This window comes from Gallus gallus, chromosome 27 (assembly GCF_016699485.2).
Source record: "Gallus gallus isolate bGalGal1 chromosome 27, bGalGal1.mat.broiler.GRCg7b, whole genome shotgun sequence".
NCBI lineage: Eukaryota > Metazoa > Chordata > Aves > Galliformes > Phasianidae > Gallus > Gallus gallus.
The window spans coordinates 4,458,683-4,485,529 of NC_052558.1; the positions used below are offsets into that span (position 1 = coordinate 4,458,683).

Below are 26,847 nucleotides of genomic sequence, written 5' to 3' on the forward strand. Positions count from 1 at the left end.
AAGGATATGAATAAGACCTGGGAGCGCTTCCCTGGAATTCACGTGTGCAGATGTGGAGAGAAGGTAGAGAAGGAGCGCCCCGGGCGGGACGTTGTGCTGCAGTCCGTGCCCAGTGCCTGCAGTCCTGCCCCACATCCCCTGTCCCCCCTTGTTGATGCATGGCAGCAGTGCCCCAAGGCAGGGCAGGCTGCAGCAGGAGAGCGCCTACCGCCCCAAGGGCTGCAAAATAGAAGGAAAGGCGCTGAGCACTGAAATGCCCACTCGTGGAAATGAAATACCCACAGCAACGCCGGGCACAGAGCGCTGGGTGATGCTGGTGATGGTGGGGACCCCAGGCTGGTGCAGGCGGCCCCCGGCGCCCCCCAGCAGCCCCACATCTGTGCCGTCAGCGCCTCCTTTGCCAGCAGCAGGTGAGTCAGCTCCGCTCGGAGCTCCTTACGCAGAGCGCTGACGCAGCCCCGCGGCTCCCCGGGTTGAGCTCAGCCGCCTTTTATGGAAAAAGGACTTTTTGTTTTCCGCACCTCAGAGGCAGATTTTTGCAGCTCCAGCCCCCGCCGTGCCCGGCAGCACCGGGGATACCCATGGATGGGCCTGGGGAGGGCGGGAGCAGACCTCTGTCCCATGCCCTGGATGCACACTGTGCTCCTGGAGCAGCTGCACGTGTGTGTGCGTGTGCCCCAGAAACCTCTCGTTGCTGCAGACAGTGCTGCAAGGAGGCATGAGCTCGGGGTGCAGCTGGTGACAGCTTTCAGCTAAACTACAACGGCAAAGTTTTCTCCTCCGGAGGGAGACATGTCTGAGCTCTCCCGTCGTTCATGAAGGGAATCAAACGCAGCCCCCTCGCCCTGCCTGAGCAGCGGCCATCGCCGTCCTGCAGAGCTGCGTTTGAAGCCCATACCATCAATTTTCCCTTTTCAAGGAATGACACCGCTGCAGCCCCAGGGCAGGGAACCGTGAACAGCCTTTGTCTTGGAGCTGGCGTCTTTGTTATCAAGGTGAAGCCAGCGAGAACAATTGCTTTCCACACTTGCTTTTCCTCTCTATCTCAGCACTGTTTGCCCACGCTGCAGTGCCCCACGCCAGCAGCTGATAGGGGTTGGCAATTGAAGTGGATTGTATCCATATTTGCTCAACGGAAAACCCATGAGCCCTACAGCAACAGGGATGGGAAGAGGATTCCGGGCACAGGGAGCAGCACTAATTACAGCTTTTGTTGATAATAGCTGGGGGGAGCAGGAACAAAAGTGACGGCACAGGAAGGGGAAAGGTAGAGCCAGTGTGTATGGAGGGCCTCCGGATGGGTGCAGCAGCCAAGGGGTGGAAGAATGGGCTATTATTGCATGCTTCATTGGGATGGAGCCATCAGGGATGGGAGACAGTGGGGACCACACACTGCTCAGGGGCTGCGCTGACGGTGGGAGAGCTGAGATGCGCTCCGGGGTCCGTCCCCACACGGCATCACCCCACGGGACACACTGCAGCATGGCACACATCGCTGAGCAGGGATTCCCAGAGGTGCTCCATCCACAGCAACACAGCCAGGGTGGGCTCCCGCACAGCTCACATTCCACTGAGCCCTCAGACAGCGGTTCCACGGTTCGTCTGCCTGGCAGCCGCTCACAGCTGCTGACGTTTGTCACGCTGAGGCCATTCTGTGCCTGGCGGCGGCGGCTCACACCCGCAGGCCGGGCGCTCCGTGCGCCCTCCCCAGGGCCTGCCCGGCCTCTGCCTTCATCTCGGGCTCTGCAGGGACGCCACGGGCTCTCACTGCACTGCCCGGCCACCGCAGCTCCCAGCACAGATATCAGCAAAGCATTGGTGCCTCTCACCCCGTGCAGGGCAGGCGGGCACCAGCGGGGCACAACATTCTGTTTTGGTGCGGGCAAAGCCATCACCGCTCCCGCGATGAGAACTGCCCAGGAGAGGAGGGGACGCGGCTGGGAAGGCGCACATCGCGGCTCCTCCGCACTGCGGGAGCCCCACAGCTGCCCGACCCACTTCGGGGCTGCGGGAGAGGGGGCCGCCCACGGGCTGAAAGGAGCCGCAGCCGTCCCGGGAGGGAGGAAAAGCAGCGCGTGGATCAGCGGCGCCTCCGCGCCGTTCTCAGCGCGCTCAGACACCCCCTGCGGGCACAGCTCCGGCGGCGCTCCATCCCTGCGGGGCTCCGCCCGCTGCCCCGCGCTGCACGCCCGGAACGGGCGCTCGGCCGCGTTGTGTTCCGCTCCTTCGCGTGGCGGAGGGCGCCCCGCGGCGCGCTGAAGGCCCCTCTGTGCGCCGCAGCGGCGGCGGTGCCGCGTTCCGCTCCCGCTCCCGTCAACCGCGGCGCGCTCAGCGGGAATGGAAGCGGAGCTCCGCAGCGCCACCGCGCGGACGGCGGGAGGAGCGCCGCGGAGCTGCGGGGAAGGACGCAAAGCGGGGAGGGGGGGGCGCGGCTCCGCCCCGCCGTCCGGAGCCGCTCTGCGCGGTCACGTGACGCGGGAGCTCCGCGCGCTCCTCGCCGGGGGGCGCCGCGCGGCAGCGGCGTTGGCGGTGGGGGGTGAAGGGCGCCCGCGCGCTGCTCCGCACGTGGAGGCGGCCGCACGTAACGCGCGACGCCGTCGCGGCTCCCGGCTGTGGGGAGGGCGCCCCCCCGCGGTCAGAGGCCGTCCCGCAGCCGTGCCCGGCCGTGCAGCGACCCGCCGGCCGTGCGGAGCGGAGCCGCGTGACCGACGGATGGCCTTAACAGACACGCGTGTGTTTGTCTGCCATCCTGCGAGCTCTGCGCTGCCCGCCGGGCTCGGAAGTCTTTAGATTCATTTCCCGTTTCGGTGCCGTGCCCGGCCCTGCGCGTGGTGCCGCTCGCAGCCGCCCTTCCAGCGACCCACACTCACGGCACAGCCTGGGCGCTCTGTCGGCAGCCCTCACGGACCCGAAGGGCCGCACCCGTGCGGGTCCTGAGCTGATCTGCTGCAGCCGGGCCCCGCGCACCGCCGCGCCGTCCGTTTATCATCGCGCTGCTGCTTTTCTGCCGGCTCACGGCGGACAGAGGACAGGACTGACGTCGGGAAGGGGCTGCGCGGCCGGCCGTGTGCATCCCGCTTTGTGCGGGGAGCTGCGGCCCGGAGGACGGCAAATCGAAGCGTTTTGTGTGAGGGCGACGGGGAACTTCCCTCGATAGCGCATCTGATGGCACTGCGTGTTCAGCGCGGGGGCTGCGGGGACGTCCCTGCCAGGTGGAGCCCAGCTGCCCCCACGGAGCAGCACTCCTCCTTTCTGCTCGTCTCACTGCTGCTGAAAGCCGCAAAGAAAGGACTTCGGTGCAGACGGAAGAAAGAGGCATCATCAGAGCCGGCCCACGTGGAGCCGGGGGGGTTCGTTCTGCAGTGGGTGCGTTTGAAGTTGACGTGGAGGCGGCAAAATCTTCTGCAGGTTACATTTCAGCACGAATCCAGGCCCTGTCAAAAGTGCTCCCAGTCCGTCTAAATGAAACCGAGCTTGACTGCCCGCAGAGCGCTTCGGTGTGACTGAACTGCTGCCGGCTTTCCTGAGCCCCCTCCTCTGTTTCGGAAGAACAGCGTTCCGGCTTTTCTCCCCGGACCCCCCGGGCTGCGCTGGGAGCTGCGCGGTGCCGCCCGTGCCGCAGCACTTCCCAGCCTTTCCCACACGGTGTCAGCATCTCTCAAAGAAACGGCTGTTGTTGTCCGGTCTGCTCGTGGTTCGGGCCGTGTGCCGCGACCGACAAACCTCACACGGCTGCAGAAGGAAACGCTTTGTGAGGAAAGGCTCCTTTTGTGCCCTGCGTGCTTTGTCCGGACGGGCTGCGACCCCACGGGAGAAAGTCAGAGCCTCCCCGTGGAGACACGAGTTGTGTGGTGCACGGAGCCGTCTGCTCCTGGCCGTGCTGGTGTGGACCGTGGCAGCTCAGGAGGTCTCTGGGGCGAGCAGAGGCCAGAAGCCCCCACCATGGGGCAGCTTTCCTGCAGCACTGATGCCCCACAGTGCGTTGTCTCTGTGCTCCGGTAGGCAGGAGCTGTGCTGCTGCAGTTGGGCCATGCACATCCAATGGCTGCAGCCCACACTGTGCCCCAGACACGGCACCCAGCTGAGGACGCACGGTCTGATGGCATCTCACGTCGCTTCTGATGGCTGGGAGACCTTCTCTGCTGTTTGTTACTGGCAGCACGCTCCAAAGCAGCCTCCGGTGGTACACCTTGCAGCACTGCTTGGCCATTGGCTGCTCAACTGCAGGTGAGTGTGGAGCCCCGCCAGCAACTGCTGGCAGCAGAGACATTTTGGTGGCTCTTATGAGGGTCCGTTTGTTTGCCGGCCCCGCTGCCACCCCATCCCAGCCTGGTGGAAGCTGTGTGTCAGAGCACAGCGCTGTGACTTCTGGTGAAGGTTACCTCTGCGTGCAGTCAGCTCCTGAAGTGTGAGCACGAGCACCGCAGCTACCTGTGACCCTCTGGTGATGCAGAGAGCATCAACTGAGAACGTGTTAACCTCTTCAAAGGAGCTTTGTGTAACTCCCTGTTGAAGCTGCAGGGTGGCAGTGGCTGCTGGCTGTGTTAGTCATCCAGAAAGAGACTTGTTTTTCCTTCTCCCCCTCCCCGCCCTGGCACGGGGGTAGAGATTCTTTCTCACTGCTCGGTGTGGCCACAAGTTAGAAGAAGAAACTTGTTATCTCGAAGGGGATCAGTCAGCGCTCCCCTGAAAACACGAGCTTTCATTTGTGCAGCTCTGGTGGCGTTTAATTTTGCTGCCATAGCCCCCGGAGTCTGAAACCAGTTCTGCTGGGAGACAAACGCAGACCTGAGCACGTGTGCGTTCACACCTCCTTGCACGGTAACGTTCGCATGTAGATGTCAGATGCCCTGCTGATAAGATGCAAAGCAATGGGCGTGCTGCCAGAGCCTCCCAGGCTGCATGGGCCGGCTGTGCTACGTGGGGGGGAAGGCAGAGGGAATGGGGGGCCGTGGAGCCCCGTCCGCACTGCCCCGGCGCTGTGTGTGCCTGGTGGAGGCTGAGGGTGGGAATATCTGCTTTCCCTGTAATTCACGTTGGTAAACCAGCATGCCTACGTTGGATTTGTAGCCCACACAAAGCCAACGGGATCAGAATCGGGGGAAGTAATGGGTGCCATCTGGTCAAACACTGCTTTTTGTATGTCTAAATCAGCATCTTTCTGTCAGACGGTCGGGTGGGAAATCCGATGCCTTTGCTGGGTGTGAGAAACACACAAAAGCAGCGGTGTTTCTTGGGAATGACAGCTTAGGGTCCTTGGATGAGGCACTTTGACTTGTGAGACATCTGCACTGGTGAAAACGTTGTGTGTTACTGGGTGCACATTTAGAGCTGTGGAGCAGTACGTTTCAGCCTCACGGAGCTGTTGGCTCAAGTGGTGTAAGTGGGGGTTTTGTCCCAGAGGAGCGCAGCTCCACTGCCTGCAGCACAGGCACAGCCTGCAGCACTCCCGGCACGGCGCTTCTGCAGCAGCCTGGGGCTTTTGGGCCTTAGCAGACACACATGGAACTCATCTGCTCTTCTGGCAGAGCCAGTGAAGCTCTCTGCCCCTCGGGATGAACGCAGTCAGTGGCTGCTCTTCCCTGCGTTGTTCTCAGAACTACACGTGGTTGTGGGTATGCATCTGTTGGGATTCTGCCTCCTCTTGTGTTGCACAGCATGAAGAATTCATACCAGCTCCCAGCCCAGCACAAAGACCGGTCAGGAGTTTCTGTTGCTTTCAGTGGATTTTAGAGCAAGCTCCTGGCTGCAGAAGGAAGAGCCGGGATCCATAGAAGCTCTGGCTTTGATAGCCAGATGTGTGCAGACTTGGGATCCCGGGAGGCTCTTTGGGTTCCCTGTGGCACTGGAGGTGATTTGGGCCTTTCCCTCTGCAGGATGATTTTGCTGTTAGATGTGGTCTTTAGTCACGGAAATTTCCCAGCCAGGCATATCAGCACCCAGAAATGCAGGTTTGTGTAATGGCTTGTCAGCAAAGGAAGGAAAGTAAATATCTGCTTGCTATCTTATTTTAGACAACTGAATTAAAAAAAAAAAAACCAAAGTAGCAAGAAGGTAAGCTAGGAGTTTCAGTTCCTGCAAGCTGAGGATTTGCATGGGTTCAGCAATGACAAATACATGAGGTCACCTTGACTGGCTCTGAACCCACCGTGCGTGTGGTGGAGGTGAACCCAAAGCCTCCGTGCTTGTCGAGACCTGAAGAAGAGTTCTGAGGCAATGGCAGGCGGTGTTCACCTAACAGGGTTTGCCTCCCTGCTCCGGTTGCACTCTGAGCTCTGTGGAGAGCCGGGGTCGTACTGGAAGGTGAAAGTGAAAACCAACTTTTCACGCAGCTTGAAAATAGGCTGGGCTGCAACTCAGGGCCGTGCGTGTGCCTGCTTGAAAACTCCCCATCTGAAGCATCTGAGCGTGTTGGGACGGCTTTCCTCTTTCAGCACGAGGGTGGGGACGCTCCTATGCGTGGCACCAGAATGCAGCTGGGTGCTCCTAATGGCTGCTTGGGCAAAGTGGTGTTTTTATCCCTGTGATGGAATAAGGAGGGGGCACTGAGACCTCAGCCACCCTGCAGCGACTCAGCTGGGAAGGGAGGAGTGCTGGTGTGGGATGGAGGGGAGGGCAGGCAGCAGAGTGCTGCGGGTCAGCAGAGGTGAAGCACCTGGGGGCCATTACTGCCCATGGAAGAGGTTTTTCCCCAACCTCCGACACCTCCGCCCTGAGAATGGGACGTTGGTTTATTTTTCCATATAAAAGAAGAGATGGGGAGAGGAAACCATGGCCCACCCTCGTCTATTCTGACTGCCGCGGAGTGCCACCACCCTTCCTCATCACCCACGTGCATTATTTTTAGGGTTTGTTTGCCTCACTGACTCCAGCTCGCTCTTTTGTGTGGCGACAAAGACTTCCCTCCGCAGCTCTGCTCTGCTCTTCGATTCCACCGTTGCAGCTGCAGGGCAGTTTTTGGGAAGGACAACGACTGCCTCTGTGCACCGCGAGGAAGAGCCGCTGGTGCTGCAGGTGGTCCTGCTGGGGAGGCAGGCTGTGTTGCACGGACATCTCGTGCAGCAGCTGCTGCTGTGCTGCTCGCGCTGAGCCCTGGGAGCAGTTTTCCCTCTTCCTGTGAGCACTTCACGGCACTGTGATGTTTTTGTTACTGACTCTTTTAATACGAAGGCTTTTTGTATGTATAACCACCAGGTACAGCCGGTGCTGGAACAGTGGAGGACAATTGCACTGAGAGTAAAAACAAGGATAGGCACCACTTCTAAACCCATGTCTGACTTCTTTGCTTTATAATTAGTAAACCAACTTTGTTTTTTTTTAATTAGGCTGCTTACACACTTTGTTTTTATTTTGCCCTGCAGAGCAGTGCTGATACAAAGCCGGGGTGATAACAAACAGCTCCTGGCCAGTCCAGAAGGACGTGAGATGAGCTGCGTTACACACCGGATCCGCCCCGCGAGGAAACACACGAGGAAAAAGCAAAGGTAGTTTCAAAATGGTCATAATTTATTTCCAGTGAGTAGCAACACACGGTCAGCCCTCGGGCTGCACTGCAGAGCCCCGGCTTCGGGCCGTGGGGTCCATCTGGCAGCAGCCTTCATCTCCCCGCTGTCCCACAGAGGAGGCACCCCATGCAGCTGTCTCAGATGCTGCTTTGGTTTCCCATTCTTACAAAGGCAGCTGCACGTTTCCCTATACAGAATATGTCCAGTTGTCGCATTTCTGGGAAGGAAATGGTTTCTGTTAAAGGGCTGCGGGTCCAATTGTGAGTTTTGGTGACACAGTTTTCCCTGCTAGAATAAGTTATGGGATGGGCTTTGCATAAACAGATCCAGTGAAAGCAGTGTATCTCAGGGTACATTCATGTACTTATTAACTGTTTCTATGAAAAGCAGCTTTACACATATGGGTATACATTAAGAGTACTTTGTTACTGGTGAAGAAAACGAAGAGGAGCCTATGATGGCTGTTCCTTACTCTGGTCAGCTTTTCTTTGCCTGAGTAAGAAACATAGGAGGAAAACAAGGACAAAGGGCTATTTGGTGTGCCAGTCTTAACCCCCCTTTAATATGATTGAGAAGCAGCATTTACTGTGCATGTTAAATGGGCATTATAAAAGAAAACGTTTGGAACAGGAGGGTGGGATCGCCATTCAGTGTAGACGGGTTATTCAGAGCAGTGCTTTTCTCCTGAATTCAGCCCGTGGCGAAACCCCACACCCCAAATCAGCTGCTCTGGGAAGCATTTTTGAGGCGGTGGTGGGCAGCTGTGTCCCTGACAGCACCTCAGAAACTGCCGTTGGGTTCCGAAGGCTGATTGCGTCGTGTTTTTTGAGCTGTGATGCAGAGTTCCCTGTGTCACTGCAAGTGTTTCTGTGAGTGCTCCAGAAGGAAGTGGCTGTAAGGATGTGTTTGCCCTGCATGGCTCTGTATGGCCACGGGAATGTGCCTCACAGGTACACAAATCAGAGCTGTCCAACCGCTGCTGTGGGAGGTGGGGTTGGGTGCATCCACCGCATTGGGTCTCTGCCAGCAGTCCATGACAAGGAATTCTGCCACGGTGTCTGGATCTGGGGAGGGCTGTGTGCTGTGGGGAGCAGAGCTCGCAAATCACTAACAGATGCACAGAGGATTGCAGCAGCCGCTCCCCAGCTGAGGTTCGGATGTCCTTTGGTCATCCTTTGGTCAATGCGCCGCTGCCATCCCGTCCAAGGCTTCCTTTCAAGGCTGTGTTTTCCATGGCAATCATCAGTTCAGCTGCCATGTTCCTTCCAGGTATGTGACCCTGGCAGTGATCTGCAACACGTGACTGTCCTCTGCGCTTAAATCAAACTGCAGTGAATGGCATCGTGATTAGAAGTGACAGCATGAATGCTAAATGAATGCACATTTTCAGTAGCTTATAAGTGAAATACATATCTGACTTATAAAAAAGACAGCTGCTAAAGTTCTTCTAGAAAGACACAGTGGTTGGTAAGGGAGAAGAAAACCCACGCGTGCGGTATTATCTCTTGAGGTCAGCAAGCAATAGCACAGAAAGCTCCCACATGTACGTGACAATCAGCAGGCTGTGTCCACACAGCTGATACGGCTGGAGAGGAGCAAGCTTTGGATTCTGACGCACTGCAGCGGTCAGACCATGGGCACAGCTTTGTTCTCATCTAAGTCTTGCACGAAGAAAGATATTCAGACTTGCCCTGGGCTTGGATGCTGAGCGTTCTGGCAGTACTCTGCCAAAACACAGCCCTTCACATCAGGCACATTGGTTAAAGGCTCCCTTGGTGTGCCAGAAAGTAAGGCTGAGGTGAGGACAGGCTGAAGGACTGGCTGCTAAAATCATGTTTAAGTTCCTGTCACTGAAGTGTCTTTTCTTGGTTCAGGTTTGTGTGGCTGGTGAGCGGGGAGGCCTCAGCTCTTTGGTACCTGTAAATAACTCCTCTGTGCAAAACTTGGAATCTAAGCTATGCTAGCTAGCTCTGCTTCAGCCCTCATGCAGGCAGGTGCCCTTTCAGAAGCTGAAGAAGACTGTATTGCCAAAGTGAAGCAGCATTCCCAAAGAGTGCAAGTAAACACTGGGAGGCAATAAGCATTATTCCTTAGGAGCTGAAACACCAAATGTTGTTCTGCAGGCAGAAGGGAAGTGGACAAACCTGAGATGCTACAACAACATGCAGTTATTGAAATCATGAACATTATATGTATGAATTCAGTATTGGTTCTGTAACTTTCTCACTGTCTCTGGAGGAAGGCAGAGCTGAGTCCTATGCTGGGATAGGACAGCTTACACTGCACGTTGTGCTGCGTTGGAAGCCTGGGGCTGCTGAGCTGTTCTGTCTTCAGTGCTGCATCAGTGCACTGAGCATCATTTCTGTACGTGTGGAAGAGCAACAGGAAGGCTTATTAAATGCAACACGCAAAGCGAGGACAGTGCTCTTGGAAATCCAGCTCTGAACAAGTAATTCTGTAGCACGTATGTCCACTTCTCTTCCTATTTGTTGCTTTTAATGCAAATGTGCCATTTTGAGCATTTCTGATTTGGGCTAGGAAATAAGGGTGAAATGGCATGATGAATCCTGAGCTCACTGGTCTCCCTCTCCCTTCACTGTTAGTCACAGTTTGTATTGAAGTCTCTCCGTCCATGAAAACATTGGATAGCAATGCTTGTTGACTGAGATATGGAAAGGTTCTTTGGTCTTCCTCTCACAGCTGCCCTTTCTAAAGTAATGGCAAGTCTTCCTCTATCAGTAATTCAAAATAGAAGCAATGTACAAAACGACACCGGCCTTCAGCCTCCCTGGACCTCTCCTCATGGGGAGAAGGTGGTAGTTGTCTCTGTCTCCATGGCAAAGGAAAACCTCTTGCTCTCCCGGCAGGAGGACAGCTGCCAGAGGCGCTGCTGGCTCAGGCAGCCCAGCTCCTTCAAGAGCTTGAAGAGGTCGTTGCGGAATTTGACGCCTATGAAGGCATAGAGGAAGGGATTGAGGCAGCATCGGAAGCAGGCTAGAGTGTAGGTCACATCGTCTGCCATGTCCAGCTTCTTGCTCTCGTCGCATGAGCTGGTGTTGTTGAAGACTGAGATGGTCTTGGCCAGCATGACACCGTTGTAGGGCAGCTGGAAGACGACGAAGACGATGACCACCGCAATGATCACCTTGATGGCTTTATTCTTCTCAAAGTTTCGGGCCTGGAGTAACGTTTTGATAATGATGAGGTAGCAGACAGACATGACCACCAGGGGAACTAAGAAGCCAAAAACCATCTGGGACACTTTGATGCCAGTGCTGAAAGTCTGCAAGTCACTGGCAATGATGGAGCACCGGGGATGGCTGTCATAGTTATTTACACCACTGTGAACCAGCTCGGGGATGGAGAGAACGAAGGCCAGGAGCCAAATGAGGATGCACGTGACTTTGCTAATGAATATCATTCGGGGACGGAAGCGGTGGGCCGAGGCAGCCTGAACGATGGCAAAGTACCTGTCGATGCTGATGGACAGCAGGAGCAGCATCCCGCTGAAGAAGCTCATTTTGCAGATGCAGTAGACTGCTTTGCAGGCAAATTCTCCAAAACACCAGAACGTGGCTGCACTTGTGGCCCAAAATGGGAGGGTCAGCAGGAACAGGATGTCTGCCAGGGCCAGGTTCAGCAAGTAGATGTCTGTCATGGTCTTCAGCCGCTTGAAGTAGATGTAGGTGAGCATCACCAGCCCATTTCCCAGCAGCCCTGTGAAGCAGATGAGGGAGTACATGGCTGGGAGGAAGGCAGCACGGAAATCACGGACCTCCTTCTTCTCACACATCATCTCAAACATGTTGTAGTCAATGGTGGTGTTGGCGTCATAGTCGTCGGTGACGTTGTTCCCAGCACAGAACTAGAACAGGGAAGGAAGAAAGCCCGTTGAGACAGGTACTGGGGGTGCGCGGCCTCTGCCCCTCAGTGGGTGGTTTCCAGTGGGGGACCGATATCAGTCTGCACAGCAGCAGCACCCAGCCGTGGCCAGGGATGTCCCAGGGAGTTCCCATCATGAGCAGAGTTGGCAAGGTCTCATGGCTGGGAACGTGGATAAATGTGTGGGGTTTGGGTTTCCTGGGGGCTCATCATGGGAATTCAGCAAGAAAAGTTGGTGTGCAACCAATATAGCCTGAAAACTCGAGAACGTGTGGCTGTTATCCAGAATGACCCAAACACAGTGGTATGTACAGTCAGTTGTTAGATGAAATAGGAAAAAGAACACGGCCTTTGGTGTTCTCCTTCCCTCAGCAAAACTTCCTCTTGGCTGAGTCTACTTGTTAGGCATTTTCTAGCTTCAGTTTCACCTCCCTTCCCCATCTGAGACACTCCTGTTGCTCACGTGCTCTTCTTGTGGCAGTGCCAGCAGCAGTGCAGCTGCTGCTCATGGCCATCAGCACCCTGGCACTGTGAGCCCCGGGCTTCTCCTGGCTCCCTGGGCCTCCTCCTCCCTCGCTCCCACCAGGGCTGAGCCTGCAGGGAGTGGGGCTGCAAGCAAAGGGCTCTGCTGGGGGGCAAAGCCAGAGCTTCTCTGCCTGCCCCGGCTGTAGTTTCTGCTAAGTGAATAGAGGTGTCAATGAAATTGTGGGGAAACACAGCGAGCAAAGCAGGAAATCGTTACTGTGCTGACATGGACGGGCTGCCGGCATCTCATTCACAGCCCCTGATCGCAGCTCTGATTATTCTCGTTTCATCTTCCTACACTGCCACGCTCAACAGGGCACAGTGAGCCTGCGGTGTCTCTGCCCTGCTTTCCGTGAGCCATTGGTCTCCAGAACCTTCTCCCCATTGCTCGGAGATGAAAGGTTTCCCCTGGATACCTCCGCCCCTTATCACCGAATCTCTCAGCACGCTCCGTCTCAGGCAGGCCTGGCTTTCACCACATCCTGCGTGCAATCTGGAGGCATGCCACCAGAAGTGAAAGGGGAGAGCAGCCTGCAGGCCTCTCTGCGCCCCGGGCAGCTGAGCCAGGGACTGTGGCGCGGTTGAGGCTGCTGCTGTGGTTGCAGGAGCGTGAGCGCTGGGGGCCAGGCCTGCAGTTCAGGAGCAGGTCACAGCATTCAGCTCCTCCTTCCTGCTTCACGTGGGCTCTGAGCAAGAGAAGGTGGAGCAGGGTGGGCGCTTTGCTTGGGCGCATCAGCTCTTCAGCACTGACACCGCCAAAGCGCAGCGCTGGGACCAGGAGCTGAGGGCACCCACCGAGGAGCCGTGGGCTGCTTTGCACAAGCACTGTGCGTGTGCTGCCTGGTCCCTTACTGAAAACACACCTCGTTGTGAGAATGGGACTCGGTCCCAACAGCCGCTGCCCTAAGATCTGTTTGTACCGTTGTTTCTGTTCTTTCGTTGTTGTCATTCCTTTTGTTTGTTTTCCCTCTTGTTTTAGCCCTGCTCTCACCGCCCACCTGCGGGCGCTGGGTTATGAGTGAGCAGCCGTGTGCCCACGGGTCTCTCCAGGGCTGTGGGTGGCTGTTTTGCCTGTCAAAGTCTCTGAGATATCTCTTTACCCACAACACAAAGGCAGCTGCATTTCAACAACATTGTTTTCAACGTCTTACCTGAAAAATGAGAGGAAGGCTGAAAGCGATGGTGACCCTCAGCTGTTTACCTGGGGAAGAAGAAGGCACCGTGTTAGTAGTCAGGTTGGGATTTCCACGTGCTGCTTGAAGAACAGCGGCAGCAGCATGCTTGGCTGTGGCATTCTGAACTCTGCAAAGCTCCCTGCAGCTGCACAGACAAAAAAGGCGGTGAAGATGCTCACAGGATAACCCAGGGTCGTGCAGCAAGCCACTGTCAGAGCACTGATTGAATCTCAGAAGCCCGGCCTCTGCATCCTCATCTGATAGCTGAAGAAAATTAGCATCGTGTAACCATTTTTACTGCAGACTTCTTTCTCTTTCCTCCTCTCCTCCCTCCCCCCCCCAGGCCGACAGCTCCATGCTCTTGCAGGGGGCAGCCAGCAACCCATCTCCTGTGCTCCGAGCTGGGGGTGTAGCACACTCGATGTGTGTCCACACAGCTGTGAGTGCAGTCAGCTTGGCACAGCTGTTCCCTGACAGCGTGGTGACCAGACTGCATATCAGGAAGGCTCTGCTCCCCGCAGGATGTACGGCGCTGAAGCTGCCTGAAATTTATTGCTTGTCTAAATGTCAGAGCTGGCTTCTGCTGCCTTTGGATATGGAGATGCAGCACAGTGTCAGCTGGGAGGAAAACTAAATTCAGAGCCAGATGTGACAATGATGAGAGCAATCTCAGACCAACAGCTCTTCCTGCTGTGGTTTATAGAGACATAGAGGCCAGTGAAAGCTTTCTCTTGTCTCTATTTAAAGCACATGCCAGCATCCACCTCAGGCAGTTGTGACCGAAAATTTCTGAAGCCAGAAGAATATCTGGCAGCTGTGAGAAAGCCTGCGCCCTGCCTGCTCAGGTAGGAGCAGTGTCCTTCTCCGAGGGACAGCTGCCATCTGCTGCTGTGGGCACGGAGCTTCACACTTCCCCAGAGCTGACTGCCCCAGGCGAGTCTGCCTGAACACTTTGCCCCTCGGTGCTCAGCAGCCACACACAGCCCTGCTCTGGGTTGCTGTATGCTGCTTCAGAGCTCCTTCACACCCTTCCCTGCTCTGCCAGTTCCTGTCCTGGTGCTGCGCTGGACCAGGAGGATGTGCTGGAAGCCCAGACTGCTGAAACCCTCTGCCCGTGTTTAATAAGCCTCAGGTGCCTGGGTTGCAATCATGGGGTCACTGCCCCGGCAAAAGAACAGCTGATGCCGAGCGATGTTCTCCACCAAGCTACTGGCCTGGCTTCCCAGGGGCTGGCATTGGGTTATGCCTGCTGGTGGTGGGATTACCTCTGCTGGCCGCCGTTATTCGGGAGATGGAGCCTCAGAGATAACGAACTGCTAGAGGCTGTGTGGAAGGGAGGCGGGGAGCAGCCGCCGGCCCACATGGTGAGGACACCGCCTGGATCGGACTCCCTCCCGTCCCATGCAGGGCGCACCGCCGCGGTGCCTCCGGGTGCCGCACTGCTGCGGCCGCACTGCGCGTTTCTCGGGGGCAGCACCACCTCTCCCTGCAGTTCCCCTCCCCGGGCCCCGCCGGCCCCGACCCGCCTGAAAAGGCACCGACACAGCAGCACTGAGCAGCCCTTTTTCAAAAGCGCCACCCTTTGAAGCCCTGACAGGCAGGGCTGATAACAGAGTGACTCAACTAACGATCTGCAAACAGATCAGCGAGGTGTCATTCCTTTGGAGAGCTTCACTTTCCCCCCCCCAGCTGCTGTTTCACGTATCTTAAATGTCAGATGATTTTCAGTATAAAAAAAGCTTGCACTTTCCATCCCTTGCCCCAGCTCACACATTTGCAAAGCCAGAACGGGGCAGCGCAGCTTCGTGGTCTCTCTGAGCGTGTCCTTGAGTCACCACTTTCACATCAGGATGGGACTTCACTTCTTGGTGCTGTGCTTGCAGGAGCGCGGGGCCAGGCGGGAGGGAGAGGGGAGCAGAAGCGAATGGGCTGCAGAGAGGAAATGAGGCCCACTTTGGAGTTTAATAGGCAGTTTGGGGTAGCTTTACGTTTTCTGGCCGCTGGCAGTTCTCGGCTGTGGGTATTTTCGTTAAGTTTCGTTCCTCAAAATATTGAGAAAAAAACCCCTTCAAAAGTCCCCGTAACAGTTGGAACAGCAGCCTCCCTTATAAAGAGACAGCAAACACCAATGCGGTGAGTCAGGACGTGCCCCAGAGCCCCCCCTGAGCCCCCACCCCCCAGCAACACTCCGCCACATTGCTGCGGTGCTCAGGGGAGCATCGCTGTGCTGCAGCCCCTGGGAATCACAGAGCAAAGAACTGCTCCGTGCAATGGGCAGCTCTGCTCCCTGGAGAACCTCAGCACCGCTTCCATGGGATCAACTGCGAGGAGATGGCGGCCCCAACTCACTGCTGGGGAGGAGGGCTGCAGCGGGGCTGCACGCACAGAGCAGACGGTGAGCAGAACTGCTCTGATTAAACCCTCACAGGTGAAGGAATTTTGGCTCCCTGTGGCCAGGACTGCCACGCGGAGGTCACCTCAGCACACGTGTGGGCAGTGAGAAACGTGCTGCTGAGATCTGCCCGCATACGGGGTTCTGGTGCCTCTTCACCATCACCATCGTTGGCTTTTGGGGAAAGAACCGGATATTTCTGAGAAGGATTAATCATACCTAAGTAATATAATGACTTTTGGCAGTTAACAGCTCAGTGCCAGTTTCCCCCTTCTTTCCCCCCCGTTTCTCACTGCAGACAGAGGAAAGATGTGCTGAAGTGAGGGCAGCAGAGCGGTGTCGTACAGTTTGTTTCATACACTCAGATCTCTGTCAGACACATTGATGATCTGAATCCACCCCTCTTAGGAAACAGTGATTCAAGAAGCAGAATAAACAGAGATAAGTCAATTTTGGGGGCTCGTATAGGAGAGGTGATTGGCTCAGCTGGGATCTGCTCAGCAGCAGTGCTGCACATCCTCCAGCCAGGCCTGCAGAGCTGGGTGTGAGCTGACAAAGTGTGAGACGTGCAAGGAGCAGACACAAGTCTCGTGCCTGCTGTGCTAACGGGGACGTCACGTGCCAAAGAGCAGTGCCTCGCTCCCTTGGCGGGGTGCTCTGCTGCACTACAGACCCACACTGCGCCCCGGCTCAGGCTGCTCCAGCTGCAGGTAAATGCAAAGCCCACTTTTCGCATTGGCTCAGGATTTGGTGGCTGCAGTGAAGATTTTCAGTCAGGAATTTCAGTAAGCGAGGAGGTTTAGCCAAGAGGAGGCTCCCATCCCTTGATTTACCCATGGAAGTGAAATATTACCAAGGGGACGGAAGGTCTTTTAAAGAAACATGAGAAAAAGGCAGGAATGACACGGGAAGAACTCGCTGGCTTTTGGACAGCAGAGCCTCCTTGAAATCCCCCCCAGGCTGCCTTTGTTTTATGGCATGGAAGCACATTGACTTGAGATCTGTGCGCTCGTGGAGAAGACAGCTTTGGCGGAGGCTTTCTGTTCACAGCACACACGAGGAAAATTAAACCCCGTTATATTAAATAATCTTAAAATGCTTCATCCCTGTGCCACAGGGCATGGATTTGGGCATTGTCCTTATCAATAAAGCCGAAGACAAAGGCAGAGCAGGTACTCACCGCCGTCCATGGTCTTGTTTCTAACAGCCAAAGTCACAGTGCTGGTGAGAGCATCACCTGCACAGCACAGCCTGAGTGTGCGCCAGCTCCTGCCTGAGCCCCTCTTTGGGAAACTGCCTTTTATACTTCCTGCACCTCGGCGAGAGCCCAGTGACGCGCCCTGACAGTCAGACCCTCCTCCTCCTCCTCCTCCTCGTGCTCTCAGCAGCGGCAGACCGCTGCGCTGCTCCCTGCACACACTCACGCTTCAGGTGCTTCCTCAGCGCGTGCTCAGAGGGCTGCGTGCGTCCGCACAGCCCGTACTGAGAGCTCGCGGAGCAAAGCAGATCCCGCGCGCATTGGGAAGGTGAGGGTTTGGCTGTGGCAAAGGGACAGGAGGAGAGTTTCCGCAGCAGAGTCTGCTTCCTCGGCCAGAGCGCGGTGCTGCAGGAAACAGGGAACTTTCCCATCTCCACGAAACCCTTTCTAGGAAAGGTGTCCACCCACCACGTGGCAGCCGTCCCATCGGGCAGCCCTTCTGCCTGTCTGCATCAGCAGCGGCTCTGAACCAAGTGGGCTTCCCCACCTCTTTCTGCTTTCTGGTGTTTTTGCTGTACTATCTGCTGAGTCTCAGCGCACACTGCCTTCCTCTAAGAGGTTTTGCACATCTGCAGTCCTGTGCCTTCCCCAGCATCACATTGCTGCAGAGCTCCAAGCTCAGCAGAGCCCAGGAGGAGCCCACACTGCAGGGATTCCTTTGGCTCATCCCATTCCTGAGGGCAGCGGCTCAGTGTTGCAGGCTGTGGGTTTGTGGCTGTCTGAGCTGGACGCTGCCTCTTCTCACCAGTTCTTCTCACATGTTCTTCTCACCAGTAGAAACATAACCAGAGAAATAGGAAAAGGAAACCCTGTCCTACCTACATTGTACTTCAGCTGATCTACAGATAACACACTCTGCATCAAACTGTATCCAGCAGCTACAAGAGCCCCCGCTGGGCAGTTGGTGTCCGGCTCTCAGCAGTGCCCGTCTTACGCCAACCAGCATAGGTGTTACATGGGGGAGTGCATTGCAAGGAGCAGGTGAACTGCATTAGTGCAACTGATTAGTGCCACCTGCACTCGTGTGGCTTCCCACAGCAGAATGCAGCTCTCTGCACACATCCCAGCCGAGAACAACTCCTCTCCTAAGCACCGAAACCCCGCAGCCCCTGGGAGTTTGGGGCGCTGAGGAGGGCTGTGATGATTCCCTTTGGTGTAGTTTAGCACAGAAAGACCTGAAGATAGTATTCTAAATAAATGCGATGAAGTGTATGCTTATTAGAATGATGGTAATGTAATGGTTAACCACAGCTAAAACGGGACCTCACTAGAATCTGAATAGGTTTTACTTAGGAGTAACCCTAAAGCTGCTGAGCACTTGCTGCCATGCCTTCGACACAAACAGCTTCAGCAGAACCTCACTTCCCAGCTCTTAAGCCCCAGTTAGATACATCAGAAGTCACAGATCACACGGGGGTCTCCCAGTCTTCAGTTGCAGCCCCTCCCCAGGCGCTGTGCCCACCCGGCTCTCACTGCAGACCCCCTCAGCATTTCCCTCCTAGGAGGCCGATCCTTTCCTCACCCTGGGGTCCTTCCCAGCCCTGCACACCGTGTGGGGTGCCGGACCCACGCAGACTCACTGCAGCTCTGCAGTCACTCACTGCACCTGACAGCTGTCACCCCTTTATTTGGCTTTGCAGGAGGCTGCCTATGGCTTCCTTGCCCTGAGCATTCATCCCTGCCTGCAGCTGGGGGTTGGAGCTTAGTGATCCTTGAGGTACCCAAGCCGTTTTATGATTCTGTGATCCCTGGCTTTTCAGTACACTCTCTTTTGTCTTATCTCTAGGCAGGTGCTGTTCACATCCCCGTGACTATTTATTGCTCTATTTTCCTTTTGTTCATCAGCTATCCTAGCAGGTACGCTGCCTTTGAGAGCTGTATCTTCTAACCACTTCCGCCAATAAGGACGAAAGATGAAAGGCTTCCCTCCAGCACAGGCAGAATACTCAGAAGTGGTGGGCGTGGGGCCTTCGTGCTGCTCTGTGCTGCCTGCAGAGCACTGCAGGATGGGCACTGCCGGCTGCATTCACTGCCCTGCAGCTCGGAGGGGGGTGGGCTGTGATGTGGCTGTGGGTGCATCTCCAGATCCACGGTGGCTGATGGAGATGGTGAGGAGCGCTGGGCGGCTCGCAGTTCATTTCCCTGTGTGTGCTTTATGTGCAAAGTCCCGGAGCCCCCCGAGCTGTGCACGGTCAGAACCGACTCAGGCAAAGTGTTTATTTTAAGCATTTCCAGTTCTGTGGAGAAAGCAACCTGCTTTGTCTTATGACACTGAATCTTCTTGTACTGTCACGTCTGGGGCCCAGGGAGCCCTCCAATCATTTATAAAAGCTTTGCTGAATTGGGCTGTGTATATTTGCAGTCTATTCTGTGCCTCCGTGACTCTCTTTGACATTCTCCCTTTAACATTTGCATCCACGGGCTGCCCTTACAGGAGTGTGATCCTGCTTGGACAACGCGGTGCCTCTCAGGGCCGGGTCTGACAGTCACCCTGCACTGTTTGCACACTGAATTGCATTTGTTACTCCATTACAAGGAGTACTGTCAGGCATTATAGGTATATCAGGCATTACAGGTCCTTTGCAAAGTGCTGGCATCTCTCTCTTCCCCACTCCTCGTCACAGGGACAGCAGCACTGTGCTCTGGGCAGAGCATCAGTGCATCCCTTTTCACTCTGCTGTGCTCATTCTGCTCTTCTGCTGATGTACAGCATGGAAGAGTTTGTCCCCGCTGCTGCATGGCGCTGGACTCGTCCAGACAGAAGCAGTGGTGGGGTAGGGGTGAATGTAACTCATGTGCCCACTTCCCACTGATGTCCCTCCTCTTACGTTGGGATGGGACCTTGACATTTGCTGTTTGCAGTGCCTGGCAGCGCACTGCCGTGGTGCTCAGGATCTCCTACCTCCAGTCCTGCCTCATGCCCGGACACCCCCTCACATCTTAAGTTACTGAGCTGGGAGATGTGTGGGGAAGGTTCACGCAGTGCAGTTGGTAGGTTTACCCTGGAGAGGACTTTTAGGGTTTTCTTCAAGTAAACAAAATAGGAGAAGTGAAATTTTAAGTAAATTCCTGACATTAAGAGCAGTACTGAGCTGGGATTCCACACCGAGAGTGGTTTTAGGGGATGCCCTGAAAAAACAGATAAAAACTAATCTTGTGATTATCATCTCACTGTGAGGTTATTATAAGATTCTTATCCACCCAGAAGAGGAAGCAATCTGCGCAGCAGGCAGGCTTACGTCGGGGGCACACAGCTGCCCATGCTGCCTGCTGGTCAGCCACAGGAGGGAAGGAACATGCATGGTGACACTGGGAATTCACCTTCCCCATGCCTGCGTCACAGCGTGATGCTGTCTCTTTCCACAGAACAAAAAAGTGTCGATCAGTTCAGCATCTGCTCTGCACACAGCAGCTTCCTCACCCTGCAGTCCAGGAATTGAGCTGAGAGCAAAAGCACCCACAGATGCAAACAAAGGGGGAGAGATTTGGGTTGGCATCTCTGGTTTGCAGCTGAGGTGTGGAGGAGAAGAGGGGCGGTCGCTGCCCCGTGCAGCACCGAACCCCTCCGGTCAGTGCCGGGTGCTGCCTGCAGATCTGCTCCTTTTGGCCCAGACCACTGAGTTCGATTTCAGATGCAGGGGGCTGTGGTGAACAAACGGATCCCTTCTGGCCCAAAGTAACGTGAAACAGAGCCAGGTGGTCATGTGTGAATGGTAGGAGAGGAAAGGCAAGGAGTAGGAAGCAGCAGGAAGATACCCGTGGACACCATGGGCACCACGGTGGGGAAGGTGTGTGACTGCTGGTTGTGACTGGAGAAGGTTGTGAAGCATTCCCTGAATTTTGTTCCCACTCCAACTGGGAAGTGCTGGTACATCCCTGGAGGATATCAAATGGGGCAGTGGGACACCCATGAGAGGAGGAGGAGCAGTTGGGTCTCTTAGAAGAGCTGAGAGAGGTGAAGTGCCATCATCTGCCCATGCAGGGAGCATCCTTCCCATAGCCTGCATGACCGCCTTCCACACGTGGGTTTAACACCCATCCCCTGCAGCAGAGTGGATATGGAACAGGGAGTAATAATGCTGCCAGTGGCTTCCCTGAGAAGCGCTCAGCCAGACACACATCACACACACAGCACTCTTCATCCCTGAGGGTAAGAAAGCTTTTGCTGATGTTCTGCTCTGCTCTGCTGTTACTGCTCCCGTCTGACCTTTCCCCCATTGCAGAATTGGTGCCTCCATTAAAACGGATCTTTATATTGTTATTTTTTTTTTTCAGTAGAGATGAGCTGTAAAGAACAAAATGAAACTGTGTGCAGAAATTCTGGGCTTCTGTTAGTGGAGCAGTACGTGATAGTTTACAACGCAGAACGAATCCAACCCAATAACTGCAAAACCACTTCAAAAAAAAAAAAAAAAAGGCAAAAACCCAACAAAACACGAAACCCAAAGACCATGAAACATACACACATATGTCAAAGAAGGGAACCGAGAACAAAAACACCGAGATCAGAGCGAGGTCTGTGCCTTCAGCCGCTGCCCTCCTGCGGCTCTCGGCGCAGAGCACACAGCCCATCCCTGCCGCACCGTCGGGCAGCCTTCGCACCCGGGGATGAGAGGCGCCGACTGTGAGCGTTCAGAGCCTCTCTCGGCTGGGCGGCTCCTTCCAGGCGCTGCTGTCGGTGTGACACAGACCGGCCGCGCTCTGTGCCGCTGCAGCCCATCCCGGCGCAGCGCGCAGGGAAACCGAGGGGGACCTCTGGTGGCAGCACGGAGCGCCCCCCCGGCTTTGTCCGTGTCAGCAAAGCCGCTCTGCGAAGTGCCGTCGCCCCCAGAGGAGCTTTGCAAAGCCCGGATGCCCCGGGCTCGGCCTGGCTGCCCACCCGCTGCTCCGGGCTGTGCGCACCGCTGCGCTGTGATGCTCCGAAGGGCGCCTCACCCCCCGCCCTGCAGCAGCCCGCCCTGCCCGGCGGTGCCCGTTTGCTTTTATCCCCCTGAAGCGGCGCTAATCCATTCTGTTCTTCTCTGTTGTAGGGATAATCCTTTCTGCGAGCAGAGTCCTCACGTTGCTGGAAGCAGCTGAGCCGTGCAGGGCCGTCCCTGCCACGCACAGGTAATAAATATTTGGTTCAGCTCTTGCTCGGAGGTAACTCAGGAGCTGAGTTCTGTGGGTCTCAGTGGGAGCAGCTCTGATGTTGGGCTGCTTTTGAGAAAGTCTCGAGAGGACTCCAAGGGTTTGAACGTCTGAACACCTTCCAGCAGTTACCTTTGGGGTCTGCTTTGTGCCACGCAGCCGTTGGGTCAGCTGTGTAGGTCAGAAGGCTTTGGGATGGCAAAGGCTCCCAATTACAGCAATGCGGGGAAAAGAAAACAAAGAGCTTTTTTTTTATTATTATTATTCTTTTTGTGGTGAGATAAAGACATATTTTTGAGAACTGCCAACTGTAGAAGAGAAGCTTCGCCTTCTTGATTTTATCTGCAAAGCAAACCCAGCAGCAAAGTGCGGCGCAGCAGCTATGGCAGAGGTCACACAGCGTGAGTCAGCCCCAGCAAAGCCCACTTTTTCTTGAAGGGAAAAACAAAGTGCAGCAAACAACTCCCTCGCCATGATGTCATGTTTTGGATTGGTCGCCCCGTTTCCTTGTGGGTCCCCCGTGTGTGGGGGGAGGGAACAGCACCCGCCTGCTCCCAGCACCCACACCCCGTGAGCACCCACACTCCAGTGCACACTGCAGTCTGCTCTGCATCCAACCCATGGGAGAAGCACTGCAGCTGCATGGCAGAGCCGCAGGGCTCTGTGAGCCTGAGCCCGCTTCCCAACCAAGGCACACAAAACACAGAGGGAGGAGAAGGCGGGCAGTGAACGCCCGTGAGCTCAACAGCAGCAGTACAGTGCTTTATCTGTTCCGTGCTCCTCGTGGGAGGGTTTCGTGTCTGGCTGAGGGCTGTGGTGGGTGTGTTGTTTCCCCAGGAGCCCCAATTAGCCGCTGTGTGTCTGAGCCCTTGGCAGGCAGTTGGTGGGAGGGGTCGGGCAGACATGAGGCTGCTGGGCGCTGAGCCCGGCTGCACCCTGAGGAGTGTGGGGCGAGAAGGGGCTCTTGAGGGAGTGTAGCGAAGGAGAGGGGTTTGTTGGCAGGTCGGTGCTGCGCCTCCCGGCACTCCACATCCCCCCACTCCCTTCGCAGCTCCCTCTGCTTTTCACTGCTTCCCTTCCTGCCCTGCGAGCCGGACAGGGGCAGCGCTCCATCAGGGCCCCATTGGGTCCCTCTCCCTTCCCCAATGCTCACACCTCGTGCAGACACGTCCTGCCCCACGGCTCAGAGCCTCAGACTCCCCACGCCGGGCATTCGTTCAGGTTTCTGTGTGCTTGGAAAAGGTGATTTTACCCTTGAAGATGACACCTACTCACTCAGGTACGCACCCGTAGCCGCAACACACCCTGTCTGTGCCAGTAATTACTGTTATTTACATGTACCTCGAGAATATGTACGAGATGGAAAACACAAACAGTCTCAAACAGGAGAGCTGCAGCGCGCAGAGAAGCTGCTGCACAACGAACTCATTGCCCACGCTCTGCTGTCCCACCCGAACCCCTTCATGGGCACATGAATTGGAGTGACAACAACTCGCCCGTTTGGAGAGACTGGAATTCTGAACTTAAAACCACTGTAATTTGTAGCAGTTTCACAAAGAACTGCAGCTGGACATCTGCGGAGCACGAGCACAGCCGATGGGCGCATGGAGCCGTGTGTGGTCAGAAGGAACGCACAGCAGTTAATGAGCAGTAAGAATTGGATTCAGGTATTAAGGATTAGGAGTGTAATTACATTGTACTCTCCGTATCATAGCCTTGTAAATACATACACCTCACAGCCCTGCAGGGTGGAAGTTCCACTTCATTTGGAGTGATACGAATGTGGCTGCTGATACTGGGAAGGAGGCAGTTATGTCACGAGGTCATTACTGCAGGCATTATTTCCTCCCCAGATCCCCCCATTCAGCGGCTCTTGAAGCCAAGAGCTCTCACCAGAGTTCTGAACAGCAGCCCGGAGCGGCTCCCAGTCTTTGGTTTTTGAGGTGCTCCTACAGCACAGCTTTCAGTACTGAATGTATTTCAGCAATGGATTCCATGTTTCCATTTTCCCCCGGGCTGAACTCAGACAAAAGCCCCGCAAGAAGTACAGCAGTGCCTTCAGACAAGAACCAGACTACTATCAGCTTAAAAAACCAAGAACGTTGGATTTTATTCTTTTTAGACCATTAGGAAAAAAACAAAGATGTAAAAAACACGACCATCTCTCACACCCACTATGCCATCAAAACTTACTATTACCGAAGCGTGCACACCGTGTGCTCTCCTGTAGCTGGAAACACAAATGGTTCCTATTTGGGGCAGCTCTCTGCAGAGAGGGCTTCTGCTTACACAGGACAAAATGGGGCATTTTCAGTAGTAGTTTTTATAGGGGTTTTTTTGGAGGTTTTGGGAGGGCTCGGCGAGGAGCACTGCTGCTTATCACTGTGCTGTGTTCAGGACTGCAGTGACACAATGAAGTGCTCTCCTGCTGTGTACTTTGCCAGACCTTTGGCTGAGGTCCTATTAGGATAGCAAATAAAGAGTTAAACAGTGAAGAAAAGCAAAGGCTGTTGTAAGTAATCCCACATCACAGCAAAAATCCTTGGGATGCAGTGTCACTTACTTCAGGATGCTGCACTCAGTCATTTGGGAATGCATCTCTGGATCTGCTGCATGCAGAACACAGCAAGTTTCCTTCTCTGCTGAAGGGTTACTGTCCAAAAGGCAACAGAAATCATACAACAAAACAAAAGCCCAAGTCTTGCAGCCTTGTTTAGGAGCCTGACTCGTGAATACTGAAAGCACTCCTTAAAAACAGGCAGCTGCAGCAGATATCATTGCTGTCAAGAACTGAAACAGCAGCAAGAACACCTCCTGGGCTGCTGTGTTTGTTAGCTCCAACCTCTGTGCCATAGCACTGCCTTCCTGGGTGCAGGCGTGACATTCCCTTACACCAACCAGGAGATGTGGGGGCTGAGTCAGCCCACCACCATGTCAGGAGGAACGCAGAGGTGATGCACATCTCCACCTCCTTCAGCCACAAGAAACCAAGAAGGGCTCTGAAGGAAGACTGCTGTTCACTGTGATAATTTAGTCAGAAAATGGGGAGAAATCCTGATTTTGTTATCAAAAACAAAATTAGTACTATCATTCTGGGGAAGAAATTCCAAACAATAATCTCTGTACATATCATGTCACTTATGTCTAGATGTGTGAGATGTTTTCTGTCTGTTGTAAGATCTCCTTTGCCCCTGAAATGCCCTTTAGGTCACCATGCTGATAACAGGCGTTACCAAAACCCAATATCTTTGTGAGACACGTGGTACAGGCAAGAAAGATACAGAAGCTGCTTAGCACATTTTGAAATCAAACCAGTACTTCATTAAGAGGACACACATGAAACAAGTCACTGTTTATTCTTTCTTCTCACTCTCTTCAGTGTTGGGGTCTGCAGGAGGTTCTTCCACTGTCGCACTGTTGCTCTCTGAACCAGTGTTGCTGTCACTGGTTCCTTCCTCTGCAGTGCTGTCAGCCCCCTCTTGGCCACTCTCCTTATCATCAGGGGTAGATGTTCCTTCTTCACCGTTCTGCTGGTTTTCTGTGCTCTCTTCTGGGTGAGGCTCTTCTGTAATAAAATACTTCTCAGCATCATTTATATACTGATATATTTATTTAGATAGTGCAGCTAGAATTTAGGAATAGAACTTGTAATAAATGAGAGTATTTCATAGTATTTCATAATTATTTGTTACTTAGTATGTACACTAAGAGGCACAGCTCTCAAAGCCCACTCAGTGCTCAGAACGTACATGGTCCTGCCACGTGGCACCCTGAAGGTCTCCTGCAGCTGCCTGAGCTCAGGAGTGGGGCACAGGAAAACAATGTGCCTCATTAAACCAGATGCACCACAATCCAAACAATCAGTCCACTCTCTCTTATGCTGTTACAGCAATAACTTACTGAGACACTGGCCACCAATTCTCATAAATACTGTCACTGTCACTTAGAGTCACTGTATGGAACACAATGAAGCCTACAGTCAATTTGGAAGAGCAGCACGGGAAGAGCTGCAGTTCTACCATCCTTGCCAGATGGTGGCAGTGGATCAAGGAAATGCACTCAGTTGCTCCCACCTAACGCATGTCTAAACGATGAAAGCATTCAGAAATGATTTTTTTTTTCTCCTTGGGTACATTTACACAAAGCATTACATACTGCTTTTGTGATATTCTCTACCCTTTTAATAAGGAACAACCTAATGAGGAAAGCAAACACCTGTGTCTACCAAGATAACTATTCTGAATGTTCTGAAGAAGCCTTTCTTCCTAACAGCACAAACCTGGGGCACTCCCCCTGGCCAAGCAGAGCCTCTACAGAGATACTTTAACACTGATCCTTTGGGGATTCTGAAGGTGGTTTGAAATGTGGTTACCTGTCTCCATTGGAGTGCTCTCCTCTTCTTTCTTCTCCTCCATTTTGTTAGCTGCCTGTTCTTCCTCAGCCGCTGTGTTATTCTGACTGCGCTCAGCTTGCTCAGCTGCTTCCTTTTCCCTTTCCTCCTGCCTCTTGCGAGCCTGTTCCTCAGCTTGAGCAATTTCAGCTGCAATTTTTTCCATATCCACTTCCACCTTCAAACTGCATAGCTAGCAATTTAAAAAAATCTTTTATCACTCCAGTTACATTGTGAAAGACAAAACATCAAGAACACTCAATTATTAGCTCAGCATCTCTATGTGCAGCAAAACTACTCTGATTTGAGTAAATTTATATTAAAAGCTTCAGAAACTACAGAAGAAGCAACAAGTATATATCAAAAAAGGCTAGAGAATTGATCTAAACCTTAGCTTTGGATGTAGCCTAGGACACAGCCATACGTTCTCCATAGTGGCTCTGGACCACTTTCCTTGAGCTGCCCCTGGTGAACTCCAGGAGCCTGGAGGTGCTCACAGAGTGCAGTGCCTGAACATAACCACTGAAGGTCACCAAAGGAGCATGGAATCATAGAAATGCTGTGTGCTTTCCAACACACACACGCTTCAC

The 26,847-nt window shown here is 54.4% G+C and overlaps 3 protein-coding genes across 7 annotated transcripts in view; 1 reads left to right on the forward strand and 2 right to left on the reverse strand.

Moving 5' to 3' along the window:
- Positions 1-6: 6 nt before the first annotated feature.
- Positions 7-24,331, forward strand: LOC107055315. Its single transcript, XM_040653238.1, has 4 exons — positions 7-63; positions 1,614-4,227; positions 7,362-7,484; positions 21,768-24,331. Exons 1-2 carry the CDS (start codon positions 7-9, stop codon positions 2,538-2,540), a joined length of 984 nt encoding a protein of 327 aa, XP_040509172.1. The 3' UTR covers positions 2,541-4,227; positions 7,362-7,484; positions 21,768-24,331.
- Positions 8,006-16,739, reverse strand: CCR7 (C-C motif chemokine receptor 7). The gene is made up of 3 exons (NM_001198752.2): positions 16,660-16,739; positions 13,064-13,113; positions 8,006-11,370 (listed from the first exon to the last, which is right to left on the reverse strand). The coding sequence occupies exons 1-3, from the start codon at positions 16,667-16,669 to the stop codon at positions 10,306-10,308; spliced, it is 1,125 nt and encodes a 374-aa protein (NP_001185681.1). The 5' UTR covers positions 16,670-16,739; the 3' UTR covers positions 8,006-10,305.
- SMARCE1 (SWI/SNF related, matrix associated, actin dependent regulator of chromatin, subfamily e, member 1) overlaps positions 23,948-26,847 on the reverse strand; it is a 14,551-nt gene continuing 11,651 nt past the window's right edge. For all 5 annotated transcript variants that reach the window (XM_046904353.1, XM_040653169.2, XM_040653171.2 and 2 more), the window contains 2 exons: positions 26,240-26,450; positions 23,948-25,432 (listed from right to left, as the gene is read on the reverse strand). In XM_046904353.1, coding sequence (XP_046760309.1) covers positions 25,221-25,432; positions 26,240-26,450 — 423 coding nt within the window. In that variant the 3' untranslated portion in view covers positions 23,948-25,220. The remainder of the gene's footprint in view (positions 25,433-26,239; positions 26,451-26,847) is intronic.

What these genes read in the sequence shown, in the direction of transcription:
- CCR7 (NM_001198752.2), bottom strand. An exon ending in GCCTTCCTCTCATTTTTCAG is followed by an intron (nt 11,371 to 13,063) that starts GTAAGACGTTGA and finishes TCCCTGTTCTAG; the next exon opens with TTCTGTGCTGGGAACAACGT.
- LOC107055315 (XM_040653238.1), top strand. Translation starts at nt 7, where the DNA reads ATGAATAAGACCTGGGAGCGCTTCCCTGGAATTCACGTGTGCAGATGT. An exon ending in TGTGCAGATGTGGAGAGAAG is followed by an intron (nt 64 to 1,613) that starts GTAGAGAAGGAG and finishes TCTGCCTGGCAG; the next exon opens with CCGCTCACAGCTGCTGACGT.